The sequence below is a fragment of the Musca autumnalis genome, unplaced genomic scaffold (assembly GCF_047663935.1).
Source record: "Musca autumnalis isolate F117 unplaced genomic scaffold, ASM4766393v1 scaffold_4, whole genome shotgun sequence".
NCBI lineage: Eukaryota > Metazoa > Arthropoda > Insecta > Diptera > Muscidae > Musca > Musca autumnalis.
The window spans coordinates 60740230-60762791 of record NW_027411977.1 but is presented as its reverse complement, the minus strand read 5'-3'; the positions used below and the strand labels follow the sequence as shown (position 1 = coordinate 60762791).

General features: G+C 37.1%; 2 protein-coding genes and 1 pseudogene across 6 annotated transcripts; 1 reads left to right on the top strand and 2 right to left on the bottom strand.

Moving 5' to 3' along the window:
- Positions 1-219: 219 nt before the first annotated feature.
- Rap1 (RAS oncogene family member Rap1) lies at positions 220-2616 on the bottom strand. Of its 5 annotated transcripts, none has more exons than XM_073980463.1 (2): positions 2364-2616; positions 220-1962 (listed from the first exon to the last, which is right to left on the bottom strand). In XM_073980463.1, the coding sequence occupies exon 2, from the start codon at positions 976-978 to the stop codon at positions 424-426; it is 555 nt and encodes a 184-aa protein (XP_073836564.1). In that variant the 5' UTR covers positions 979-1962; positions 2364-2616; the 3' UTR covers positions 220-423. The 5 variants fall into 5 exon arrangements, with proteins under 5 accessions (XP_073836564.1, XP_073836565.1, XP_073836568.1 ...); XM_073980464.1 differs by having other exon boundaries at positions 2196-2598; XM_073980467.1 differs by having other exon boundaries at positions 2489-2598.
- A 2613-nt stretch (positions 2617-5229) lies between these two features.
- Positions 5230-8981, top strand: LOC141402961 (protein HBS1-like; annotated as a pseudogene).
- A 2573-nt stretch (positions 8982-11554) lies between these two features.
- HBS1 (translation elongation factor EF-1alpha (GTPase) HBS1) lies at positions 11555-14185 on the bottom strand. The gene is made up of 2 exons (XM_073981079.1): positions 12956-14185; positions 11555-12887 (listed from the first exon to the last, which is right to left on the bottom strand). Exons 1-2 carry the CDS (start codon positions 13932-13934, stop codon positions 11803-11805), a joined length of 2064 nt encoding a protein of 687 aa, XP_073837180.1. The 5' UTR covers positions 13935-14185; the 3' UTR covers positions 11555-11802.
- Positions 14186-22562: the final 8377 nt, after the last annotated feature.

The following is a 22562-nucleotide window of genomic DNA, read 5'->3' as shown; positions in this document are numbered from 1 at the left end:
AATAGTAATTATAATAAGTGTATATAGTAGAGAAGAAAAAACCGTAGCAAAAAGGCGACAATAGTGGATTTTCTTTGTTTTGCTTTGTATTATTTTTAGTTTATTATTAGATGTGTGTTTTGTTGCTGTTCAGTTGGTTGGTTGGTAACTTTGAAAAAGTTTAGTTTGAGTTGTGAGTTTTTTTTCTCTTCTTTAAATTTTATACTGAAGTATAGGTAGTTTTGGAAAGGAAGGAGTGTTGTTGTGGAAAGTTTTTGTTGCATCGGAAAAAGAAAGGAAAGTAAAAAAAATCCCGGATTTGTTTCTTTTTCGAGGGGAATATATACTTGTGTTTTTATGTGTGTGTGTGTTTGATTTGTAATTATGTTTTCTTTTTAGACATGTGTATATAATGGATGTGCACAACATTATGCAGAGATAGTCTTAAAGTAGAACACATAGATTTTTCTTGGGCTTTTTCTGTTTCTTTTCGGGTGACTTTTTGTTTATCTGTCTGACGAGGTCATAGAATATATCAACAACATTCACTTTAGCTTTGGCAGATGTTTCCATGAAGGCGCAGTTGAATTGAGTGGCCAATGATTTACCCAGCTCCTTGCCCACCACACGTTCATCTTCTAAATCGCACTTGTTGCCCACCAATACCATGGGCACATCATCTGTATCCTTGACACGTAGAATTTGTTCTCTCAAATCTTGCAGATCATTAAAGGTGGATTGTGCAGTTATGGAATAGACTAAAACGAACCCTTGGCCATTTTTCATATATAAATCACGCATGGCGGTAAATTGTTCTGTACCCGCTGTATCCAAGATCTCCAGCATGCATTGTTGGCCATCGACTTCCACTTGCTTGCGATAACTGTCCTCAATGGTGGGATCGTATTTCTCAACGAAAATACCTTGTACAAATTGCACGGTTAGAGCGGATTTACCTACACCACCACTGCCCAAGACGACAATTTTATATTCACGCATTTTGATTTGTGTGTTGTGTTACAATTATTGGGTGGGCTGGGGTGGTCGATCGTTTGTCGTTCACAGTCAAAAAAAGTGGTTTAGATGATTGTTCTTGCTCTTGCAATTGTAAATAAGGCTTATCGAATTCCTACGATTTATTAACTCGTACTCGTTAAGTGTCTGGAGGTGTGGGAATATATTGTTGTAGATAGTTCACCACCAGGCTTAGGTTAAAGGTTAGCATGCAATACTCCCCTTTTTTGGAAAACAAATGTTCTGGAAGATATTTTAGAGTCTTTGTGGGTGCTGACTTGACGGACTGACTACTGTTCAACTGCTCACGTTATCGTCGCTGTCGTCGTTTATTTGTTGCTGTTGCTGTTGTGTTGTATTATAGGCGTTGTTTTAAACAAAGATTGCTTACGATTTGCTTAGACAGATTATTGTTGTTGCTATTATTAATTATATTAATATATAAAATAAATCCAAGTAGTAAATTTGCTTAATTTGATTTCTTAATTTTTGTAATTTCTTTGTGTTTTACTTTCTTTTCTTTGATCGTTTTTTTTGTTCAGACTTTATTTCAGATGATGATTATTTAACTTTTTTGTTGCCGCAGTTGTCTCTGCTTGATGTTATTACTTTGCCGTTGGTGGCGTATGTGTTTGTTCCCCTATCGCTGCTCTCTCACACTCGTTTTTCAACAAAGGAATTGGAATTGTGTTGTCCGTAATTAATAAGAATACACTCTCGCTGCTCGCTCTCTTTAAACAGGGCCTTGTCTTTTTTTCCTCAACTTGTTGTTGCTGTGTTATGTTATTCTATGCGGCTTTTAAATTTCCACACTTCTTTTAACGTTTTATTTTTTTTAGTTTTTGCACTAGGTATTATCTTTAAAAACAGCACACAACCGAGTTATTGCTCTTTTTCTGCTTCTTCTTGGTTTGTGGTTTTTCCCTCATTCACAAGTGTGCCGCCGCAACAACTCTAATCAAATTTCACCTAAAACGTAGATAGAAAAAACCACATTAAACTTTTTTGTAACAATACACAGGATGTATCAGTTTAAACCGCGTTATAGATAGGATATGTAATTATTATATTGTGTATATTACATTGTGGAGAATACTTTTTATTTGTATTTTCTTATCTTGATTAATAATTAACTCATTGCAAAACTTCACACACAAGAAATTAAATTTTTTGACTCGAGCAAAAGCCATTTAATGACTCACCACAAACACACAATTAACTCTTGCATTTAAAACTCACTAACAATTTCTTTGCTTGTCATCCGCTCCCTTGCACATACACTACGACAAACTTCTTCACAAACATTCACAACTCACTCTGGCACACACACACATATGCACATAAACTACTCTTTTAAAAAATTAACTTGCCTTTCTTTTACTTCGAATAGCGAAGAATTAATGAAAAAACCATCGAACTTTTGTGCGTTAATTAAATTTTTAACAATTTGTGCTTTTATTCCAGTTTATAAAACACAATGTTTTAATTTATTTACCGGTTTCTTTTACTACTAATGTTCTTTCTTAATTTAATTGGAAAAAAATACGAGCTTAAAAATTCTTGTCTGTATTCGATTTACGGGCGTCACATCACTTGATGAATGACAATATTGCCAGCATACACATTTTAACTTTCCCCGCCGGCAGAATGTTGGGAATTTCCAAACTTTTTCCTGAAGTGGCCATGCATTTGGGGAAGTTTAGTAACAATCGATCGAATCAAGTCAATTACGTTTATTTATTTTGAAGTAATTGAAGTATTTTGCTTATAACATGGAGTAGAAAACAGCAAACAAAATTAAATAAAATGTAAAAAATAAAATTAATATTAATTATATGTTTATACGCTTCTAAACGCTGGCAACTCTTCTAATAAGTCTCGCATACAACTCTGTAAAAGAGAATGGAGTCGCCGATAGACATCTAACGCCGATAACTAAGTTAATACACTACACTGACGGCGTTAACACTTCGACTATGTAATTTTAAATTGTAACACAATACTTCGTTTACATTAGGGTTTTTTTGCCGGATTAACCTTCTTTATGAGGATTACACTACAGCTTTTTGCCGGGTTAACCCACTTCATGAGGATTTATTTGCTTAATCTGGTCAAATCTAACCAGATTTGCCATACAATAATTAATTCCTCTCACGACTGGGTTTATTTTAAATCCACCAAAAATACAGTGTTGTATTCGGTATTTGTGCAAAAAAAATCAACTCTACTCAAAAAGTACCAAAAGTTGCAGCTGTTTTTGCAACAGAGTTTGTCGTGTTTTACACGTTTACGATTGGTCGCATGAGATTTTATTTTATGCTTATGGAGTTAATAAATCTAAAGTTATTTGAAGATCATAAAATTATTTATTTTTTTACATTAGACACTTTTTTAACAAAAAGTACGCTTGATACCATTATACAACAATGTATCCCTGTGTGTAAAATATACCAATATGAGCAAAGAGGGGACGATATCTCATACGAGAAATTGTAAAAGTGTAAAACACGACTTTATTTGTTATTTTGTATGTATACATAAACAACATCAGCTGACAGTTTATATCCTCGAAAAGCTAAGTGTAACCAGCAAAGATTAACCCACTAAAAATCACACATGATATACAACCTTGCTTTTGCCTAGAAAAGTACCAAAAGTTGCAACACTTTTCACGTATCACAATAAACAAGGTAGATGTGCGAATTGCTGCAACAAAAAGTGTTAGTATCAAAATTTGTAAACAAAGTGAAAAAATATTAAATTACTTTGTTACAATGCTATTTTTCATTGTGTTCCCGAATTTTTTTTAATAGTAATGTTATAAAATAGAGCGACTTGTCAAAAATTGCTTCCCCATACAAATTTCTTAAAATATACGGGAACGGAAATATGGCGGAAATTGCAAAAACTCCAGCAGAAATGTTAAAATCAACGTATCAGCTATAATATTAGATACCAAAGAACATATGAACATACTTGCTGCTAGTTTCTACTAGGCCAAAATTGTATTGCAGAAAACAGGAGAAGAGGGTGTTATTCGGCGCTATTTTTGTTTAAAGAGAAGTGCAAGTCTTGCTAGATTTCGGAGTACGGGAACGCATTTTTAGCACTAAACGGGAAAACTACTGCAAGTACTAATATTGTGCAGGTTCTGAGCACAACTTTTATCTATCAAAATTTATTATTATGATGTCTCAACGATAAAATATTTTTTTATTTTTTCATTTGTTTGTACTATACATAATTAATACGATATATAGATAATTTTAGTCCCAATTTACATTAGGCGAGTTTACTTGCGGCAATTGTCAGTTTGATGGAGAGAGAGTTGAGGTATATGGTAACCCTTTGCCTCTCAATACCCTCTCTCACCCACAAACTAACAATTGCCGCAAGTAAACTCGCCTAATGTAAATTGGGACTTACGATAATGTTCGAAATAAAGTTGTAATGTTCTATATTGTCGTATATTTTTGATGATTAATTCAATTTACAATAACTTGTTTTGAAAATTCATGTTCGATCAGCTGCGCATATGCATCTACCTTGATCAGTGTGATATGTTTGAAATCAACAAAAAATAAGTGTAAACACCGGGGTGTATTTCAGTATTTCGTGAAATCCAGTTGATTTTGGAGCGCAAGTGTAAACTTGGCATTAATATTAATTTAATTATTAATGTTTATTATTTTGTGTTGTTTTTTTAGTTAATTTATGTTTGTTTTGTTTTTATAGGTATGAAAAACGCAACAAACGCGAATGGTAAAATAAAGAGGACACGCAAAAATCTTAAATTTCATGTTTACGTGTGTGGACACTAACGAAACTTGTAAAGAAACTTTAACGAAATTGGTTTCAAGAAACCTTTGCTAGTCTGGATTTAACAAATCCAGACGATTTAAGTTGTCATTTTCATACAATATATGTCAAATAAATCGAGATAATGCTTTTAAACATGTTATAAGTGTATAGTCTAATGCCTGGTTTACATTTACGAAATCCACTCGATTTCAACTGTCAAATCCATAGGTTAAACGTCAAATGAAATCCAGATGAGATTTCATTTGACGTTTGAGCTATGGAATTGGCAGTTGAAATCGAGTGGATTTCGTAAATGTAAACTAATACTATGTTTACATTTACGAAATCTACTCGATTTCAGCTGTTAATTCCTTAGCGTATACGTCAAATGAAAACTCATCTGAAATCGATTGGATTTCATTTCTTGGATTCTTGGAAAGGGTTTAAAAGGCGAAGACACAAAAAATGTCACGTCACAGAATTGTTCGAAGGATGGACTATGACGACGAATATGATGGATATGATGATGTTTACGGTCACTCTGTGGACGATGATAGCTGCATATCGCCCACAGATGCTCAACAGTGGCTATTTGATCGAGCCAGAGGCCATCAATCTATGTCAGCATTTATGCGTGACAATAAAGACATCGCAGAAGAGGAGGAAGACGAGGATGCTGATGAGGAGAAATCTTACGAAAAATCTAGAAGAGATTCGGACAACTATCAAATGCCTTCATTAAATGATTTGGAAAAAGCTCAATTGACTTCGTGTATGGATGAAGTAAGAAGTGTGGTTGGTGATACAATATCCGAGAAGCGAATAGTTGAGACATCCATAAAATTTGCCTATGATATTAATAAAATTTTGGATGAAATACTGAATGATGAAAGCGAGAATCAAGCCAAACGTTTACAAAAGGACATGGTACAATTACTTAAGTAGAAACATCGGCGAATTGCTACAACAAAGCAACTTTTTTTGTAATGTAAACTGTCAAAATTTTCGCCAAATGGTTTCTTGTTGTCTCTTTTTATCGCTTGTGTTTGTACAGTGAAGTGAACACATGCTATCTCTTACTTACCGAATCATATGGTTTTTTGTTTTGATTTTTCATAGCGAATTCCTAGTTTTTTGACGTTTTAGATTCGATCAGCTGGGCTGAGGCATCTACCTAAGTAATTGTACCATGCATCTAATCTTGTAGGCAAAGCTGCGGTGCCAACAAGTCGTTAAGGTTACAGCAGCACAGAGTGAAGTAAAAAGAGGCTTTGAGGTTAGTTCTCCAGCTTTGCCAAGTTCGCCGGCTGTTTCTGGACGTAATACTCCCGTCGAATTCACAGACGATCCCAACAAAAAGACTGCTGGTGGAGTTATAGATGTAAATGTGTTTAAAATTTCCAAAGAACAATCACAACGTGATGCCAAACAATTATATGTCAAGGAGCGTTCAGATCAAAAGCATAATTTCCACATGATTGTCATTGGACATGTAGATGCAAGCAAGAGTACGTTAATGGGTCATTTGTTGTACGATATTGGTAATGTGTCACAAGAGTCAAAGAAATTGGGCAAGCAAAGTTTTATGTATGTATGGGTGCTGGATGAGACTGGCGAGGAGAGAGCAAGAGGTAAGTACGATTTGTGATTTTGCTTATTATAAAAATAATTATTTTTATTTTATTTTTTTTATAGGTATCACATTGGACGTTGGTCACTTCCGTTTCGAAACTAAAGCCAAAATAATAACATTGCTTGATGCTCCGGGACACAAAGATTTCATACCCAATATGATATCAGTAGTGGGATTCTGTAACTCATTTTTGCTGTTACCGACAAAAATCGGTAAAATTAAATCGCAAAATTATGACTAAAATCATAAAGAAAAGTTGGCATCACTGTTTGTGTCGGTAGAGGCTAGCGACTACTTTTTATTCATCGTTAACTCACCGAAAAATTTCGTTAATTATCGAAATTATAAGCATTTTAATTTTACCGACAATTATCGATAACAGCAAAAATGAGTTACAGAATCCCACTACTGGTGCTACGCAAGCTGATGTAGCACTGCTGGTCATTGATGCCACAAGAGGAGAATTTGAGTATGGTTTTGATTTGGGTGGCCAAACAAGAGAACACGTAATTTTGGTGCGATCCCTGGGTGTCAATCAATTGGGCGTTGTCATAAATAAACTCGATACGGTAGACTGGTCCAAGGGGTTGGAGTCCATGAGGGCAACCTTTCTTTTTATTCTTTTATCAGAAGTAGGCAAGGTAAGCAGGCAAGGCAGCTTATGTACACAGGCCTTTAAAGTTGTTTTATGTTGCCTTCCCATCGCTAGTTCAGCTTTCGAAATGGACTTCAACTCCACTCCATTAAAAATTCCGTCTCTTGAATTACCGCAAAAATGTTCCCAACTTAAGTTGTTATTTCTTTATTTTATTACTAATTCTTCCAAATGTATACACTCTTGTTTATCTTTTGAATATGTAGGGATCAACCAACTGTTTTTCTGTAGGGATCTCTATAGCAACTGCTTATAAAATGTATCGAACGGAGTGCATTTTTCATAACTCTGTTGGACTACATCGAAAGATGTTGTGAAATCATAACTCTAATTGCACAACTTCCAAAATTTGAAATGTGTTGAAAGCAAAAGAACATGAACGAAAACAAATTATGTGAACGGAAAACAAAAAGAAATCGATGACGCCTACGTCACACAGGCAAGTTTTGGGATTTTGACAATCAATACACGATGTCAACTGTCCTGTCATGTGTAAACGCTGGGTAAACATGTTGAACACAGATATTCTTGAGAGAAGCGAAGTATTTGTAAAGGCCTACGTACATAAGCTCCCTCGCCTGGTTGCCTTGCTTGCTTCTGATAAAAGAATAAAAAAGAAAAGGGCAATTCAGTTTGAAATTTGATCGGCCTCCTTTATTCTTTTATTTTTATTATGTCAAAAATGAAGCAGGAAAGCAAGGCAACCAGGCAAAGCAGCTTATGTACGCAGGCCTTTAAGGCCAGAACACAATCAATCGTCGCTTGCTTTGCTTGCTTCCCCAAATTTCAAATTATAAAGGAATGCCAGAGCCTATTTGCAAATCCGCTGCGTTCCCCTTTAAGAGGCTCTGGCATTCGTTTAACGTCTGTTATGCTAAGTTTACATTTACGAAATCCACTCGATTTCAACTGTCAATTCCATAGCTCAAACGTCAAATGAAATCTCATCTGGATTTGATTTGACGTTTAACCTATGGAATTGACAGTTGAAATCGAGTGGATTTCGTAAATGTAAACCAAGCATTATGTCAAATTTACATTAGCAACTTTTTCGTCATTTGGAGCTGTTTCGTAATTTATTTGCTATAAAACAGGCAACATTTTGCGTCATTCTAAACAGCGCACGAAAACACCATACTATTATAAGCAGCCCAGTTTTTTTGTCATAAACTACCAAAAAAATGCAACTGTTTTATGATGTCTTTGTTTGTTTGTGTTGTAGAAAAACAAAAATACTCAAACGATGACAAAAGTGAAAATAAATGTTTAAAAAACTTGCAAAAATTATGTTTTTTTTGTTTTTAGAATTAATTTAAGTTATTTGATACACATTTGTGTTGTGAAATTCCTATTTCTCTGAATAAATATATTGTGTGCGTGTGTTTGTGTTATTGTATAGGTGTGTATGTGCGATTGTGTGCGTAAGCAAATGACGCAAAAAAACAGGTGTAAATACACTTCATTTGATTCTAGGATTTCGTAAAACGAAATCATATAATGTGCATATGTAAATTGGACTTTATGCTAATACTATGTTTACATTTACGAAATCCACTCGATTTCAGCTGTTAATTCCTTTACGTATACGTCAAATGAAAACTCATCTGAAATCGATTGGATTTCATTTGACGTTTGAGCAAACCTTTTGCTGGGTATGTATGTGTTAGTAAATCAGAGTTGTATTTGAAGACAAATTGTCTCGTGTAAACGTCTAGTTATTTAAGATCCGCGAACAATAGCTTCGTTCCAGTACTTTTTTAATGATAAAAGTGTCAAAAGAGCAAACTGTCGAAAATGAGTTCCACATACACATGGGAATATGTAGAAGAGATAAATATGGTTAGCATATACTTTGAACGTGTATCTTCTTATGACAAGAATGCGCCGACCACTTTGTAGAGAAATAAACATTCCTCTGTCTTGGCTTTGCAAAAACACTTTGTCCCGGGCCACACTACAGTAATTTCATTGAAATTTTGATATGAAATTATGCGTCTCTAGATCGACGTCCATAGTAGAGTAAAATCATAAAATTGCTGTAGTGGGGAATTCGATTTAAGAACACCTAATTTCATGAAATTTTTTAATGAAATTCACGCTAGTGTGGACCGGGACTTTGATAAAATCACTTAATCTTCTTCTTTTCTTTCTTTCCACAATTGAAATACTCTAATACTAATACCCTCTTTTCCATAAGTTGAGATATACATACATACATACAGTTAGGCAAGAAATGTATTGCAAAAACCAAAATTGTAGAAAATTTCATATTAATTGTTCCTTTATGGCAACAAATTATGTAAAAACTAAACGGTTTTTTGTGCAAATCTCTTGCTATAAGTCCTTACAACAATATTCAGTCAAAATATGCAAAGGTTATTTGCGATTTATAACAAATACGGTCAAAAATAAGAATTAACTACTATTTTGGGGTGACAATAAAAGTATTGCAAAAATTGCCAAATCGATGGTTTCTTCGAGAATTACCAAAGGTGTGTTCTTTAATGAGTTGTCTATCCACTTTATTCATTCATTGGAGCATTAATGAGCTTAGTTAAACCAAAAATTAAGGCTCGGTATGTTCCACTCTAAGGATACTGGTTCCCCAATTTTTAGTAAATCTTGATCCTTCGTTGGAGGATGTTTTTGGTTTTTTTTGTTAAATTGGACCCAAACATTTTATGAGGGTTGATATCAGGATGTTGGCCCGATGTATTTAAGAGTTTTGTGTTGTTATATTACATCGGCAATTTACACAAATAAGATTAACATGTCATTATCTGGTCTTTGGAATGGTGGTAGTTGACTTTGTTTGAGCTTTCGGGATCGATTTTTCTGACTTTCAGACTAATGACTATTAAATATTTCTTAATGATGTCAGTGGAGATGTCTTCCCAATCATTATTATATCCGTGAAACCAATTTGGCATACTATTTTCCATGGTAAAGAATATAGTACCCAAATTTTCGGTATTCCAGCTTCATCAGTAGCGGTTTAATTTCCATATTTGATGGGTTTTATTGGATTTAGCGCAATTTTTTGGATTTATTATGATAGCAGAGGATAACATCTATCCACTTAGTAAAAATTAAATCATATCAATACCATTGAGAGACGAAATAGTGCTCTGTCGTAATTCGTTTCAAAATACTACACTGGTGTCAATTTTTTCCATATACTTTCCAGAGGTATTTCGATGTTCTCAAAGCCAAAATCCGACCGTTTTGCATTGTTCCATTATCCTACAATACATATTGAGTCAAATATTCATTCTTGGCATACTTGCCTGTGGCCGACTCGTCATTGTTTATTGTTAATATGGTCCCATGCGTTTTTTACCTGCCTGGAGAACCTCCATGATCGCATTTTTTATCACTGAACTTTATTACATTCAATACTGTTAGTGTATTATTAGCCGCAAAAGTCATAAAAAATCATAAGGACCGCAAAAAATTGCAAACATTTTATAGTTTTATAGTACTGATTTTCCCGTTGCAATATTTTTATTGTCACCCCCAAGTAGTAGTTAATTCTTATTTTTGACCGTATTTGTTATAAATCGCAAATAACCTTTGCATATTTTGACGGAATATTGTTGTAAGGACCTATAGCAAGAGATTTGAACAAAAAATCGTATAGTTTTTACATAATTTGTTACCATAAACGAACAATTGATATGAAATTTTCTACAATTTTGGTTTTTGCAATACTTTTCTTGCCTAACTGTATATGGCATATATGGAACGGTTTAATATCTATGTATGTCCCAATTTACATTAGGCGAGTTTACTTGCGGCAATTGTCAGTTTGTTGGTGAGAGAGGGGGCTGAGAGGCAAAGGGTTGTAAATTGGGACTATACATATACACTGCACCCCGGTTAACTACCTTTCATAAAATTCCAAAAAAATTCGGGTAGTTATGCGGGAAAGGCAGTTACGAAAATCTCGCATAACTACCTCATGTGGGTAGTTACAAAAATCTCATCTCAACCTTACAAAAAATGGCAACAATTAGAAAACAATATGTCAAAAAATAGAACCAAGTCTTAGAGTATAATGTAAGTTATATTATTTAATCAATAAGAAATTTATTCATCTGTGATCATAACACCATAACATAACACTGGACATCTTAACCACAATTCACGTAGTCATCGAAGTCGATTGTCTCAGAAATATACCATTGCGGGTAATAAACCGAGAAAAGTATTAATAAATGTTCTTTTTGGGAAAATATTTGACAGGTAAATATCCGAATTGGGTACTTATAGAAAAGTAATTAACCGGGACAGTTTGAACTCATTTATATGAACAACTTTTGGGGGTTTAGATTAGGAGGCAATTAAACGGGAAAGGCAGTTAAGCAGAGAGGCAAATAACCGGGGTGAAGTGTATATATGTTCAGTATTCCACCACTGTTACTTAATCTATCTGTAATCTACTGTTTCTTAATCTTAATAAAACACACCCATTAAGAAATTTGATTTTTAATATTTAATTATTTTTGTTTTTACTTAAATTGGCCAACGTTATGGGCAAAAACTAAAAAAATACAATTTAAAAAATTACAAAACTCGTTACAAAAAATTAACGATCAATTACAAAAAAAAACGTTTTAAACAAAAACATGAATATTTTGTTTGTTGCAAAACAAGAAAAAAATAAAGCATATTTGTTCTGTTTCGTTTAACGCCAACACATGGGGCATAGTGAATATTCTTAGCGAATTTTTGTTACCATACCTGCTGCCACCGTGACACCCGAAACTCGTAACATTATTCGACCCAATTCCTTAAAGTCCGAATAGAGTTCTATGCATATTGGCCTCGTTGTTTCCAATTCAATTAGGGCACATGTATTATTACCCAAACAACGGGGCTTTTTCTTAATGACTTCTCCCGTACCTTTGTGTATCTGTGCGTTTAATTTACTAATAACAGCCGGTTCAATAAGTGACTGATGATGCAATAGCACCGGGAAACCAATTGTAATTGGTACTTTAATATTGAATATTAATATGCGTGCTTGAAAGCGTGTCGTTACCGGTATGGGATGTTGAGGATCACATATAATGCCCCCAACTGTTATATTATTTACATCAATTCCTGATAATGTAATCGCCACTTGATCACCGGCAAAGGCATTGTTCTGTGGCATATCGTCGATTAGAAGACTTTTAACTTGTCCTTGTTCCCGCAGGGCTCCTACCAATACACGATCGTTAACACACAAGGCACCAGTCTCAATGCGACCCGATATACAGAATCCAGAAGCTGTACCCTTATATATATCCGAAATTGACATACGGAATGGTTTGTCCACCGAACGTTCAGGAATTTTGAAATTATCTATAACAGCCAATAGATGAGGTCCGTTATACCAGGCTGTAAGGGCAGGTTCGGTGGCTGGTTTAGCGAGATTCTCTCCAGTTAGACCAGAACATGGGGTATATGTTACATCGGATTCTTTATAGCCAGCTTGTTTGAGGAAAACTTTTAGTTTCTGAACGATTTCGTCGAAACGCTCCTTGGACCAGTCTACCGTATCGAGTTTATTTATGACAACGCCCAATTGATTGACACCCAGGGATCGCACCAAAATGGCGTGTTCTCTTGTTTGGCCACCCAAATCAAAACCAGACTCAAATTCTCCTCTTGTGGCATCAATGACCAGCAGTGCTACATCAGCTTGGGTAGCACCAGATATCATATTGGGTATGAAATCTTTGTGTCCCGGAGCATCAAGCAATGTTATTATTTTGGTTTTAGTTTCGAAACGGAAGTGACCAACGTCCATTGTGATACCTAAAAAAAAAAATAAATAAATAAAAATAATTATTTTTATAATAAGCAAAATCACAAATCGTAATTACCTCTTGCTCTCTCCTCGCCAGTCTCATCCAGCACCCATGCATACATAAAACTTTGCTTGCCCAATTTCTTTGACTCTTGTTCGTGTTTGTGCATAACTCGTTGCGACACATTACCAGTATCGTACAACAAATGGCCCATTAATGTACTCTTGCCGGCATCTACATGTCCAATGACAATCATGTGGAAATTATGTTTTTGATCTGAACGCTCCTTGACATATAATTGTTTGGCATCACGTTGTGATTGTTCTTTGGAAACTTTAAACACATTTACATCTATAACTCCACCAGCAGTCTTTTTGTTGGGATCGTCTGTGAATTCGACGGGAGTATTACGTCCAGAAACAGCCGGCGAACTTGGCAAAGCTGGAGAACTAACCTCAAAGCCTCTTTTTACTTCACTCTGTGCTGCTGTAACCTTAACGACTGGTGTCACAGGTGCTGAGGGTTTTTTGTCCACCAATTCACTTAATGAGATTTTTGTTGGTACCGCAGCTTTGCCTACAAGATTAGATGTCACGTCCTTTTGTAAACGTTTGGCTTGATTCTCGCTTTCACCATTCAGTATTTCATCCAAAATTTTATTAATATCATAGGCAAATTTTATGGATGTCTCAACTATTCGCTTCTCGGATATTGTATCACCAACCACACTTCTTACTTCATCCATACACGAAGTCAATTGAGCTTTTTCCAAATCATTTAATGAAGGCATTTGATAGTTGTCCGAATCTCTTCTAGATTTTTCGTAAGATTTCTCCTCATCAGCATCCTCGTCTTCCTCCTCTTCTGCGATGTCTTTATTGTCACGCATAAATGCTGACATAGATTGATGGCCTCTGGCTCGATCAAATAGCCACTGTTGAGCATCTGTGGGCGATATGCAGCTATCATCGTCCACAGAGTGACCGTAAACATCATCATATCCATCATATTCGTCGTCATAGTCCATCCTTCGAACAATTCTGTGACGTGACATTTTTTGTGTCTTCGCCTTTTAAACCCTTTCCAAGAAAATTTTCGTTCGTAGCTTTCCACAGGCTAGGAGATTTCATAAATTTATTTATTTTCCTAATTAAATGCAATACAATTAAACTTCGAAACTTTCAAAACTTTCGATGGGCTTAACAATTTTTGTGAAATTGTTCTTGCACTGCTCGTTTTCCAGGGTTCAGCTGATTGAAAAACTATGTAACCTTATGCCACCTTTCAAGGGATGACAGATGTTAGCTTTGTTCCTTTACTTTTTTACAGCCTGTTTTTGGACAAAGTTTTTCCAATTCGTTCGTCGATTTCATGAACAAATACATAATTTCGTTTTCATAATTACCATGGCTCAATAATACAGGTAAAAATTCATTATTGTGAATAAAAACACATACAAAATGTAAACAAGAAATTCACAATAATACATTATTGTGTCCAAATTTGACGTTTGGTATGATTTGATCATGGTGGAATAATAATGTGTAATAGTACGGTTACACTAGAGTTTTTTGCCGGGTTAACCCACTTCGAGAGGATTTATTTGACGTTTGCGCTATGGAATTGACATTTGAAATCCATACCCACTGGGTTAATCCGGTTAAGTGTAACCGGGGTATGACGCCAAAAACAGCTGATCTTCATACCAGTTGTCTAAATGCGTTATTGTGAATAAAATCACATACAAAATGTGAACAAGCAATTCACAGTAATGCATTATTGTGAGTAAGATCTATTTATCAGGTCACGTAAGTAGCACAACAACAACACTATTTTCGCCGAAAATTCTTCAATATGTCAAAACGTGTGTTTACATTCTCCTACAAATGATTCATAATAACAAAAAAAAATTGACAGATTGAAACCAATCAGCTGGTGGTTTTACGCCATGATTTTTTGTCAAGGCCTGCGTACCAAGATCTATTTAACAGGTCGCGTAAGTAGCACAAATACAACTCTGTTTCGGCCAAAAATTCTTCAATATGTCAAAATGTTTGTTTACGTTTTCATACAATTTATTCACAATAACAAAAAATTTGACAGATTGAAACCAATCATCTGGTCATTTTACGCCACCTTATTATTTCATCATGCTGCGTACATAAGCTGCTTTGCCTGGTTGCCTTGCTTTCCTGCTTCATTTTTGACATAATAAAAATAAAAGAATAAAGGCCTGCGTACATAAGCTGCCTTGCCTGCCTACCTTGCTTACTTCTGATAAAAGAATAAAAAAGAAAAGGGCAACCCAGTTCGAAATTTCCTCAGCCTTCTTTATTCTTTTATTTTTATTATGTCAAAAATTAAGCAGGAAAGCAAGGCAATCAGGCAGAGCAGCTTATGTACGCAGGCCTTAAAGGACAGGGTACATAAGAAAAGGGCAACCCAGTCTGAAATTTGCTCGGCCTTCTTTATTCTTTTATTTTTATTATGTCAGAAATGAAGTAGGAAAGCAAGGCAACCAGGCTAGGCAGCTTATGTACGCAGGCCTTAACGGAGGCCGAGCAAATTTCGAACTGGGTTGCCCTTTTCTTTTTTATTCTTTTATCAGAAGCTTTGCTGCTTCAATAAAAAAATAAAAGAACAAAGAAGGCCGACCCAATTTCCAACTGATGGCAACCCAGTTCGAAATTTCGTCTTTATTCTATTATTTTTATTACGTCAGAAATGAAGCAGGTAAGCAAGGCAATCAGGCAAAGCAGCTTATGTACGCAGGCCTTTAGGGCCAGAACAGAATCAATCGTCGCTTGCTTTGCTTGCTTCCGAAATGTCAAATTATAAAGGAATGCCAGAGCCTCTTTGCAAATCTGCCTGCGTTCTTCTTTAGGAGGCTCTGGCATTCCTTTATAATTTGACATTTCGGAAGCAAGCAAAGCAAGCGACGATTGATTCTGTTCTGGCCCTTAAGGCCTGCGTACATAAGCTGCTCTGCCTGAAGGCCTGCGTACATAAGCTGCCTTGCCGGCTTACCTTGCTTACTTCTGATAAAAGAATAAAAAAGAAAAGGGCAACCCAGTTCGAAATTTCCTCGGCCTTCTTTATTCTTTTATTTTTATTATGTCAAAAATGAAGCAGGAAAGCAAGGCAATCAGGCAGAGCAGCTTATGTACGCAGGCCTTGATTGTCTTGCTTTCCTGCTTCATTTTTGACATAATAGGTTAGGTTAGGGGATGTGCAGTCACTAATTGTGACTGCGACACTCGGAGACCTTCCGGTCCATTGTGATCATCCAGTGGAAAAGAGCTACAGGAGAAAAGGAGGTGAAAAAAGGGAGGATAGGGGAAAAAATAAAAAGAGAAAGATGTTAGCGCAGTGAAAGAACGAGTAGATTACAAGAATGTTTAAGAGTGGAGTGAAAGTTTTAGAGTAGGAGAAAAATTTATTTTAATGGTAGGCAGAATAGCTGAATTTATTTACGCGTTCAGGTTGCGCTGTCCCAGCCACTTCAGATTTTTGATGATGTTGTAGATCACAGCAGGCTCCACAGTTGAGTAGAAAGTTAGACACGGTGGGAAGTGAGCACCTACTAACCAATGCCGTCTACCAGCCATTGCTGGACAAAGACACAAGATGTGCTCGATCGTCTCTAACTCCTCCTCGTCCTCACAGAGTCTGCAGTAGTCAGTAACATCCTCATCCCATTTGTTGGTATGGGCCCTGATGTAGCAGTGTCCAGTAATGACTCCCGTCGTTACTCTAACTTCGGCTTTACTCAGGTTCAGCAGAGAGTTCGTTCTTTTGACTGACTGAGTCGGCCATATGGATCTTGCCACAATGCACCTAGGTTCATTATGCCACAATTCACTGGCTCTTTCGTCAGAGAACGTTTTAAAATTTTGAAAGAAATGACAAATGGGTGGTTTGATAGAGTCAGCGATAGCTAGGTCTGTGGACTGCGATCCTCGCCTAGCTAATTCGTCTGCTCTTTCATTACCCAGATAGTCGCGGTGTCCTGGTACCCAGCATAGCCGGAAGCCGTTAGTTAGCGCTCCCAAGGCTGATCTACACTTAAGGACGACATCGAATTTGATGTTGCAGGATTTGATGGCTTTAAGAGCCGCTTGACTATCCACAAAGATAGTCACCGGTTCAAAGATTTCTGCATCCAAACTTTTTATCAATTCCGCTGCCTTCCAAATCGCGAAGATTTCAGCCTGGAAGACACTACAGTTGCTGTCTAGCCTGTAGGTGTACTCAAGAGATAGCCTTTCACAGTAGACGCCAGCCCCGGTACCTTCCACCATCTTGGAGCCGCCTGTATAGAAAGCCAGACCGTCCAGAGGGGGGTTACTGCGGTTCCAGTCATCTCTACTAGGTATAACGACGTCTATATCGTCAAATCTCAGGACTGGTGATATATAGTCGCTCAGTTTTCCGCGTTGGTTCACATTTATGCCTGATTCATTCAGGATACAACCATGCCCATAGGCACAACTGCGCCAGAGATTCTGTTCATGCAGCCGTAGGGCACTGCGAGTTGCCTGACACTTAAGGCCTGCGTACATAAGCTGCTTTGCCTGATTGCCTTGCTTTGCTGCTTCAATAAAAAATAAAAGAACAAAGAAGGCCGACCCAATTTCCAACTGATGGCAACCCAGTTCGAAATTTCGTCTTTATTCTATTATTTTTATTACGTCAGAAATGAAGCAGGTAAGCAAGGCAATCAGGCAAAGCAGCTTATGTACGCAGGCCTTAAATGCTGAGACTCAACGGTTTTAAGTTCAGCATTGCGTTCAGAGTAGCCTGTGGTGTGCTCCTTGTGGCTCCAGTTATGAGGATCGAGGCTGCTCTTTGTACCTTGTCGAGCCTACCCGATGTCGATTTTTGGCGCAGTGAGTGCCACCACACAAGAGAACCATAGGATAAAATGGGTCTAACCACGGTGTTATACAACCAGTGTATAATCGATGGGCTTAGGCCCCAACTTTTCCCAATGGAATTCTTGCATGAATAAAGTGCAGTCAATCCTTTCTTCGCCCTTTCCTCAGCATTCCTGTTCCATCGCAATTGACATCCAGGATAGTGCCGAGGTACTTTGCCTCAGGCGAGAGCTGAAGCTGCACTCCATCCAATGTTGGTGGTACAAATACGCCGAGCTTACGCTTTCTCGTGAACATTACCAGTTCTGTCTTGGTTGGGTTTACTCCAAGGCCATTGGCCTTAGCCCAGCGCGACAGCGTCGATAATGCTCCTTGCATAAGCTCCGAAATGGTTGACGGAAACTTACCGGAAATCAGTAGTACAACGTCGTCCGCATAGGCGACAACTTTTATACCTTGATTGTCCAGGACCGTCAAAATATTGTTTATAACAAGTAGCCACAGTAGCGGTGAGAGCACCCCTCCTTGGGGGGTGCCTCTAGTTACTGTTTTCCTAATTTTTATCTCCCCAATGCTGGAGTTTATAATTCTGCTTTCTAGCATATTATTTATCCAGCAAGTTAGGGGTTCAGGTGTGTTAACTTTCTTAAGTGAGAGTTTTATGGACTCAAGTTCTACGTTATTAAAGGCTCCTTCTATGTCCAGAAAGGCAGCCATGGTAAAGTTTGAGTTTTCCATATTCCTCTCAATGAAGCCAACCACCTCATGCAAGGCAGACTCCACAGATTTGCCTTTAATATAGGCGTGTTGTGAGCTACTTATAGAGGCGGTGTCTACATGACTCCTTATCTCCAAATCGATCAGTCTCTCGAGAGTCTTAAGGAGAAAGGATGATAAACTAATGTGTCTGTAGTCCTTTGGTGCAGAGTGACTAGGTTTCCCCGCTTTGGGAATGTAAGTAACCTAACCTCTTTCCACAGACCCGGTACAAATGGACGCCCTATAGATCTCCTCCAGGATTTGATATAAAAGTGGCGCTGCAAATTGAAGCATCGCCGGCGTTGTACCATCCGGTCCAGGTGACTTATATGATTTGAAAGTGTTGACAGCCCATTTAATCTTATTTCTGTTAACCACCTTATCAATGAGATCCAAATCCCTACGCTCTTGAATTTGGAGGTCGTCACATTCATTATTGACGGTGTCCGCGTCCTTACAGCCTGGGAAGTGGGTCTCTGCCAGGAGGTTAAGAGTCTCGGTAGCAGAGTGAGTCCACGCATCATCTTGCTTCTTGATACTTCCAATGGATTTAGGGTCCTTGGAAAGTATCCTACGAAACCTAGCTGCATCGTTGACTCCTTCTACTGACTCACAGAAATTCACCCAAGATTTTTTCTTAGCTCGCTTGATCTCACTCTTGTATTTATTGAAACTCACCTTGTAGGAGTCCCAATCAATGTCGAGTTTAGTCTCATGAGCCCTGTTATACAGTCGCCTGGTAGTTTTTCTAAGCTCGCCAAGTTCCTTGTTCCACCACACTGGCTGAGATTTCTTCCCAGGATAGGTTAGTGGACAGGATTCCTTATGGCAACGGAAGAGAACGTCTGTAAGATTTTTAACGGTCCCGTTAAGATCCTCAGCTGTTTCCACATTTATGTTAAGAGCCAGTTGAGAACTCGTTAGTTCCGTGTACTTATCGCAGTTTGTTCTTCGCGGGTTCCTATAAGGCATTTGGCGACCCCCGTCCAAAATGACATCAAAAGATATCTTCATATGATCCGAGAAGGAACATTCTTTAGATACCCTCCAATTACATAGGACGGAGTCATCTAGATTAGAGAGGGTTAGGTCGATGACCTCCTCCCTATCCCTAATTTTAAAAGTTGGATCATTACCCCTGTTACATATTCGTAAATTATATGATAAAATAAAGTCGAATATAGACTCACCCCTTTTGTTGGTGTCCTTGCTGCCCCATTGAAAATGGTGAGCGTTTGCGTCGCATCCCAGGATCACGTTACAGGTACCCATCATGTCATCGAGCAACCGTCGGACATCTAAGTTTGGTGGGTCTGGGGCCTCAAAAGGCATGTATACGGATGACAGCAGTGTGGTCATCCCCGTACCATGCTCCAGCCTAACCGTGCACATGTCACCGTTGCTGTAATTAGATAAAAAGATTAGATTTAAGCTCTTTTTACCTAATATACAAGTCCTCACCTTGTCCCCCTCGGACGCGGCGAAGATGTCGAAATTGGCATTGCTTAGTCCAGAAACCTTATTTTTATAGATATAAGGCTCCTGGACTAAGACAATGTCTACTTCAGAGGTCGTGAGGGACAAGAGTAGTTCAGCGGCGGTGGCTTTGCAATGATGCATATTGATCTGCAAAATGCGCAGCCTTTGCCGCTTCCCATGGTAGAACAAATACAAGGTAAAGTTAATACTACAACAAATACAACTCGAACAACAAACACAAGGTAATTTGTTTTTGTTTGTAACTTTACTGCCAGTTGTATTTGTAAACAAAACAAGGAAATGTCTATAAATTATTGGAAATGTCTATAATAATTTTTCACATTTCGTTGAATGAAAATTCGTTACATTTTCAATTTTTATGTTTCCACATCATTCCCCTAAATGCATAAATTCTCGCAGGAAGTAGAATTCTTGCAGACAAGTTTGGGGTCGCTGGAAATTCATAGAAAAAGGAGAAGCTGTTTCAATGTTTTGTTTTAGAAATCAAAGAAGCACAGATTTATTAGGGCTTTATTTCTTTAAATTTTAACAAAATACCTCACATATTAACAAACGTTGTATCGCCTCTACAAGCGGGGATTTACTGCGCGGCTTATCGTTCGAACTTGGAGGAGGTTACATATCATTGATATGAAGAAGTCTTTCTGGGAAATGATTATTTCCGAATGATATATTTTTTTTTCTCAAAAAATATATATCCCTAATGTACATCGAAATAGAAATAAACGTATAAAATGTCATATGAAATTTGACACTAACGTTACAACCCAGTTCAGTCAGCTGTGTATTGCTGCTACCTTTTCTTATTCTACCATGGCCGCTTCCCTACCCTTACTGAGTTTCGTTGCGTGGACTCAGTCGAAACCGAACCCATCCTGAACCGAAATTCAGTTTTCCCTCACGTTCTCTAAGATATAACTTCCCTAGGGGGTCTACCGCCACTCTTGCAACTAAACCACCATCCTCGTTACAGGGTGCTAGACTTATTACAGTCCAGCCCGATGTAGTGAGGTTGGGATTTTGCAATCTGAGCCTCTTCAGCAGGAGCTCCTTATCCATAGTAGGTGGTGGAATCCACGCTGAAAGGACCTTCCTGGATGGAATATAAGTTAGGGGGACCGCCGCGAGATCAGCTCCTTCCCACAGAGCGCCAAAGCCCTCAACTGTCCGAACAAGAAAGTCTCGTGACTTCTTGTTCAGACAATTAATAACTTTGACATAATAAAAATAAAAGAATAAAGAAGGCCGAGGAAATTTCGAACTGGGTTGCACTTTTCTTTTTTATTCTTTTATCAGAAGTAAGCTGCCTTGCCTGATTGCCTTGCTTTCCTGCTTCATTTCTGACAGAATAAAAATAAAAGAATAAAGAAGGCCGAGCAAATTTCGAACTGGGTTGCCCTTTTCTTTTTTATTCCTTTATCAGAAGCAAGCAAGGTAAGCAGGCAAGGCAGCATATGTACTCAAAAATAGCTGCCTTGTAGGAAGTGTGGGGTCATGTGTTGACATGTCGCCACTTTGTCTACTAATATGGTGACAAAGTCAACACTTTGTCACCAGGTTGTCAACTATTGATACCTTTACCTTAATAAGAAGAAGCATTGTGTATATTGACAGATGATAGCCCAACGAAGCATCCTTTTTTTAATTTTCTTAATTGTTTGGCGTAAAATAATTTTTGCGGTTGGTGAAAAAAGTGTTTTTGTAAAAATCAATAAAATATGGTGAAAACTTAAGCATATAATTTCAATAACAAGTATGAGCAAAAGAAAATATAAAAGACGTGTGAAAAATAAACAATTCTATAGCAAAGTACGAATTCTGAGGCGACTAACAACATTTGTGGTGAAATTTCGACAATTAGACATTATGTGCAACCTTTAGAGAAGATTGTGGAGCCTGATGTATATATTGTCCCATCTCGCTGGAAATGCTGAGTGCAACTAAACATAATAATGAATTACAATGTTGAAGAATTATTTGGCAAAAATCGATTGTGAGATTTTTCCAATGTTATACAGCTGTAATAGGCAAGCAAATTTAAGGACATATTTTTTATTTATGTTTATTTATACATGTTTATTCTTTTCAATTCCTAGATGTTATATCAACATTCAGCGAATCGCCTAATAAAACCTTAAGTGCAACAGTAGAAGAACTATTTTAAGCAGACAAGTCATTGGTGCGACTTGGCCAAGAAAATAAAACGAAAACGTTTTTTATTATTTATATGTTAAAATGTTTAAGCAGCCTTGAAAACATTGTCTTTATTTACTAATTTTTACTTATGTGGAATATTTAGCTTAGCCATTTAAAAAGATGAAAATACTGTAATACGCAATTTGTACATTTTTAGCATTCTCAATATTATTTGTTTTATTCTTTAATGAAATATAGCATTTAAACAAATGTGTAGCTTCATCTTCTTATTAAACGTACTATATAGCTGTTTTATCTATGAAAAGTTCCAAATAAGCTAAAAAATTTGGTATTGAATATCTGGTACTATTGACTCACTACCTCCATTGTCTATACTGACTCACTACCTC

What these genes read in the sequence shown, in the direction of transcription:
- Rap1 (XM_073980463.1), bottom strand. Translation starts at nt 978, where the DNA reads ATGCGTGAATATAAAATTGTCGTCTTGGGCAGTGGTGGTGTAGGTAAA.
- HBS1 (XM_073981079.1), bottom strand. Translation starts at nt 13,934, where the DNA reads ATGTCACGTCACAGAATTGTTCGAAGGATGGACTATGACGACGAATAT. An exon ending in TGGCGAGGAGAGAGCAAGAG is followed by an intron (nt 12,888 to 12,955) that starts GTAATTACGATT and finishes TTTTTTTTTTAG; the next exon opens with GTATCACAATGGACGTTGGT.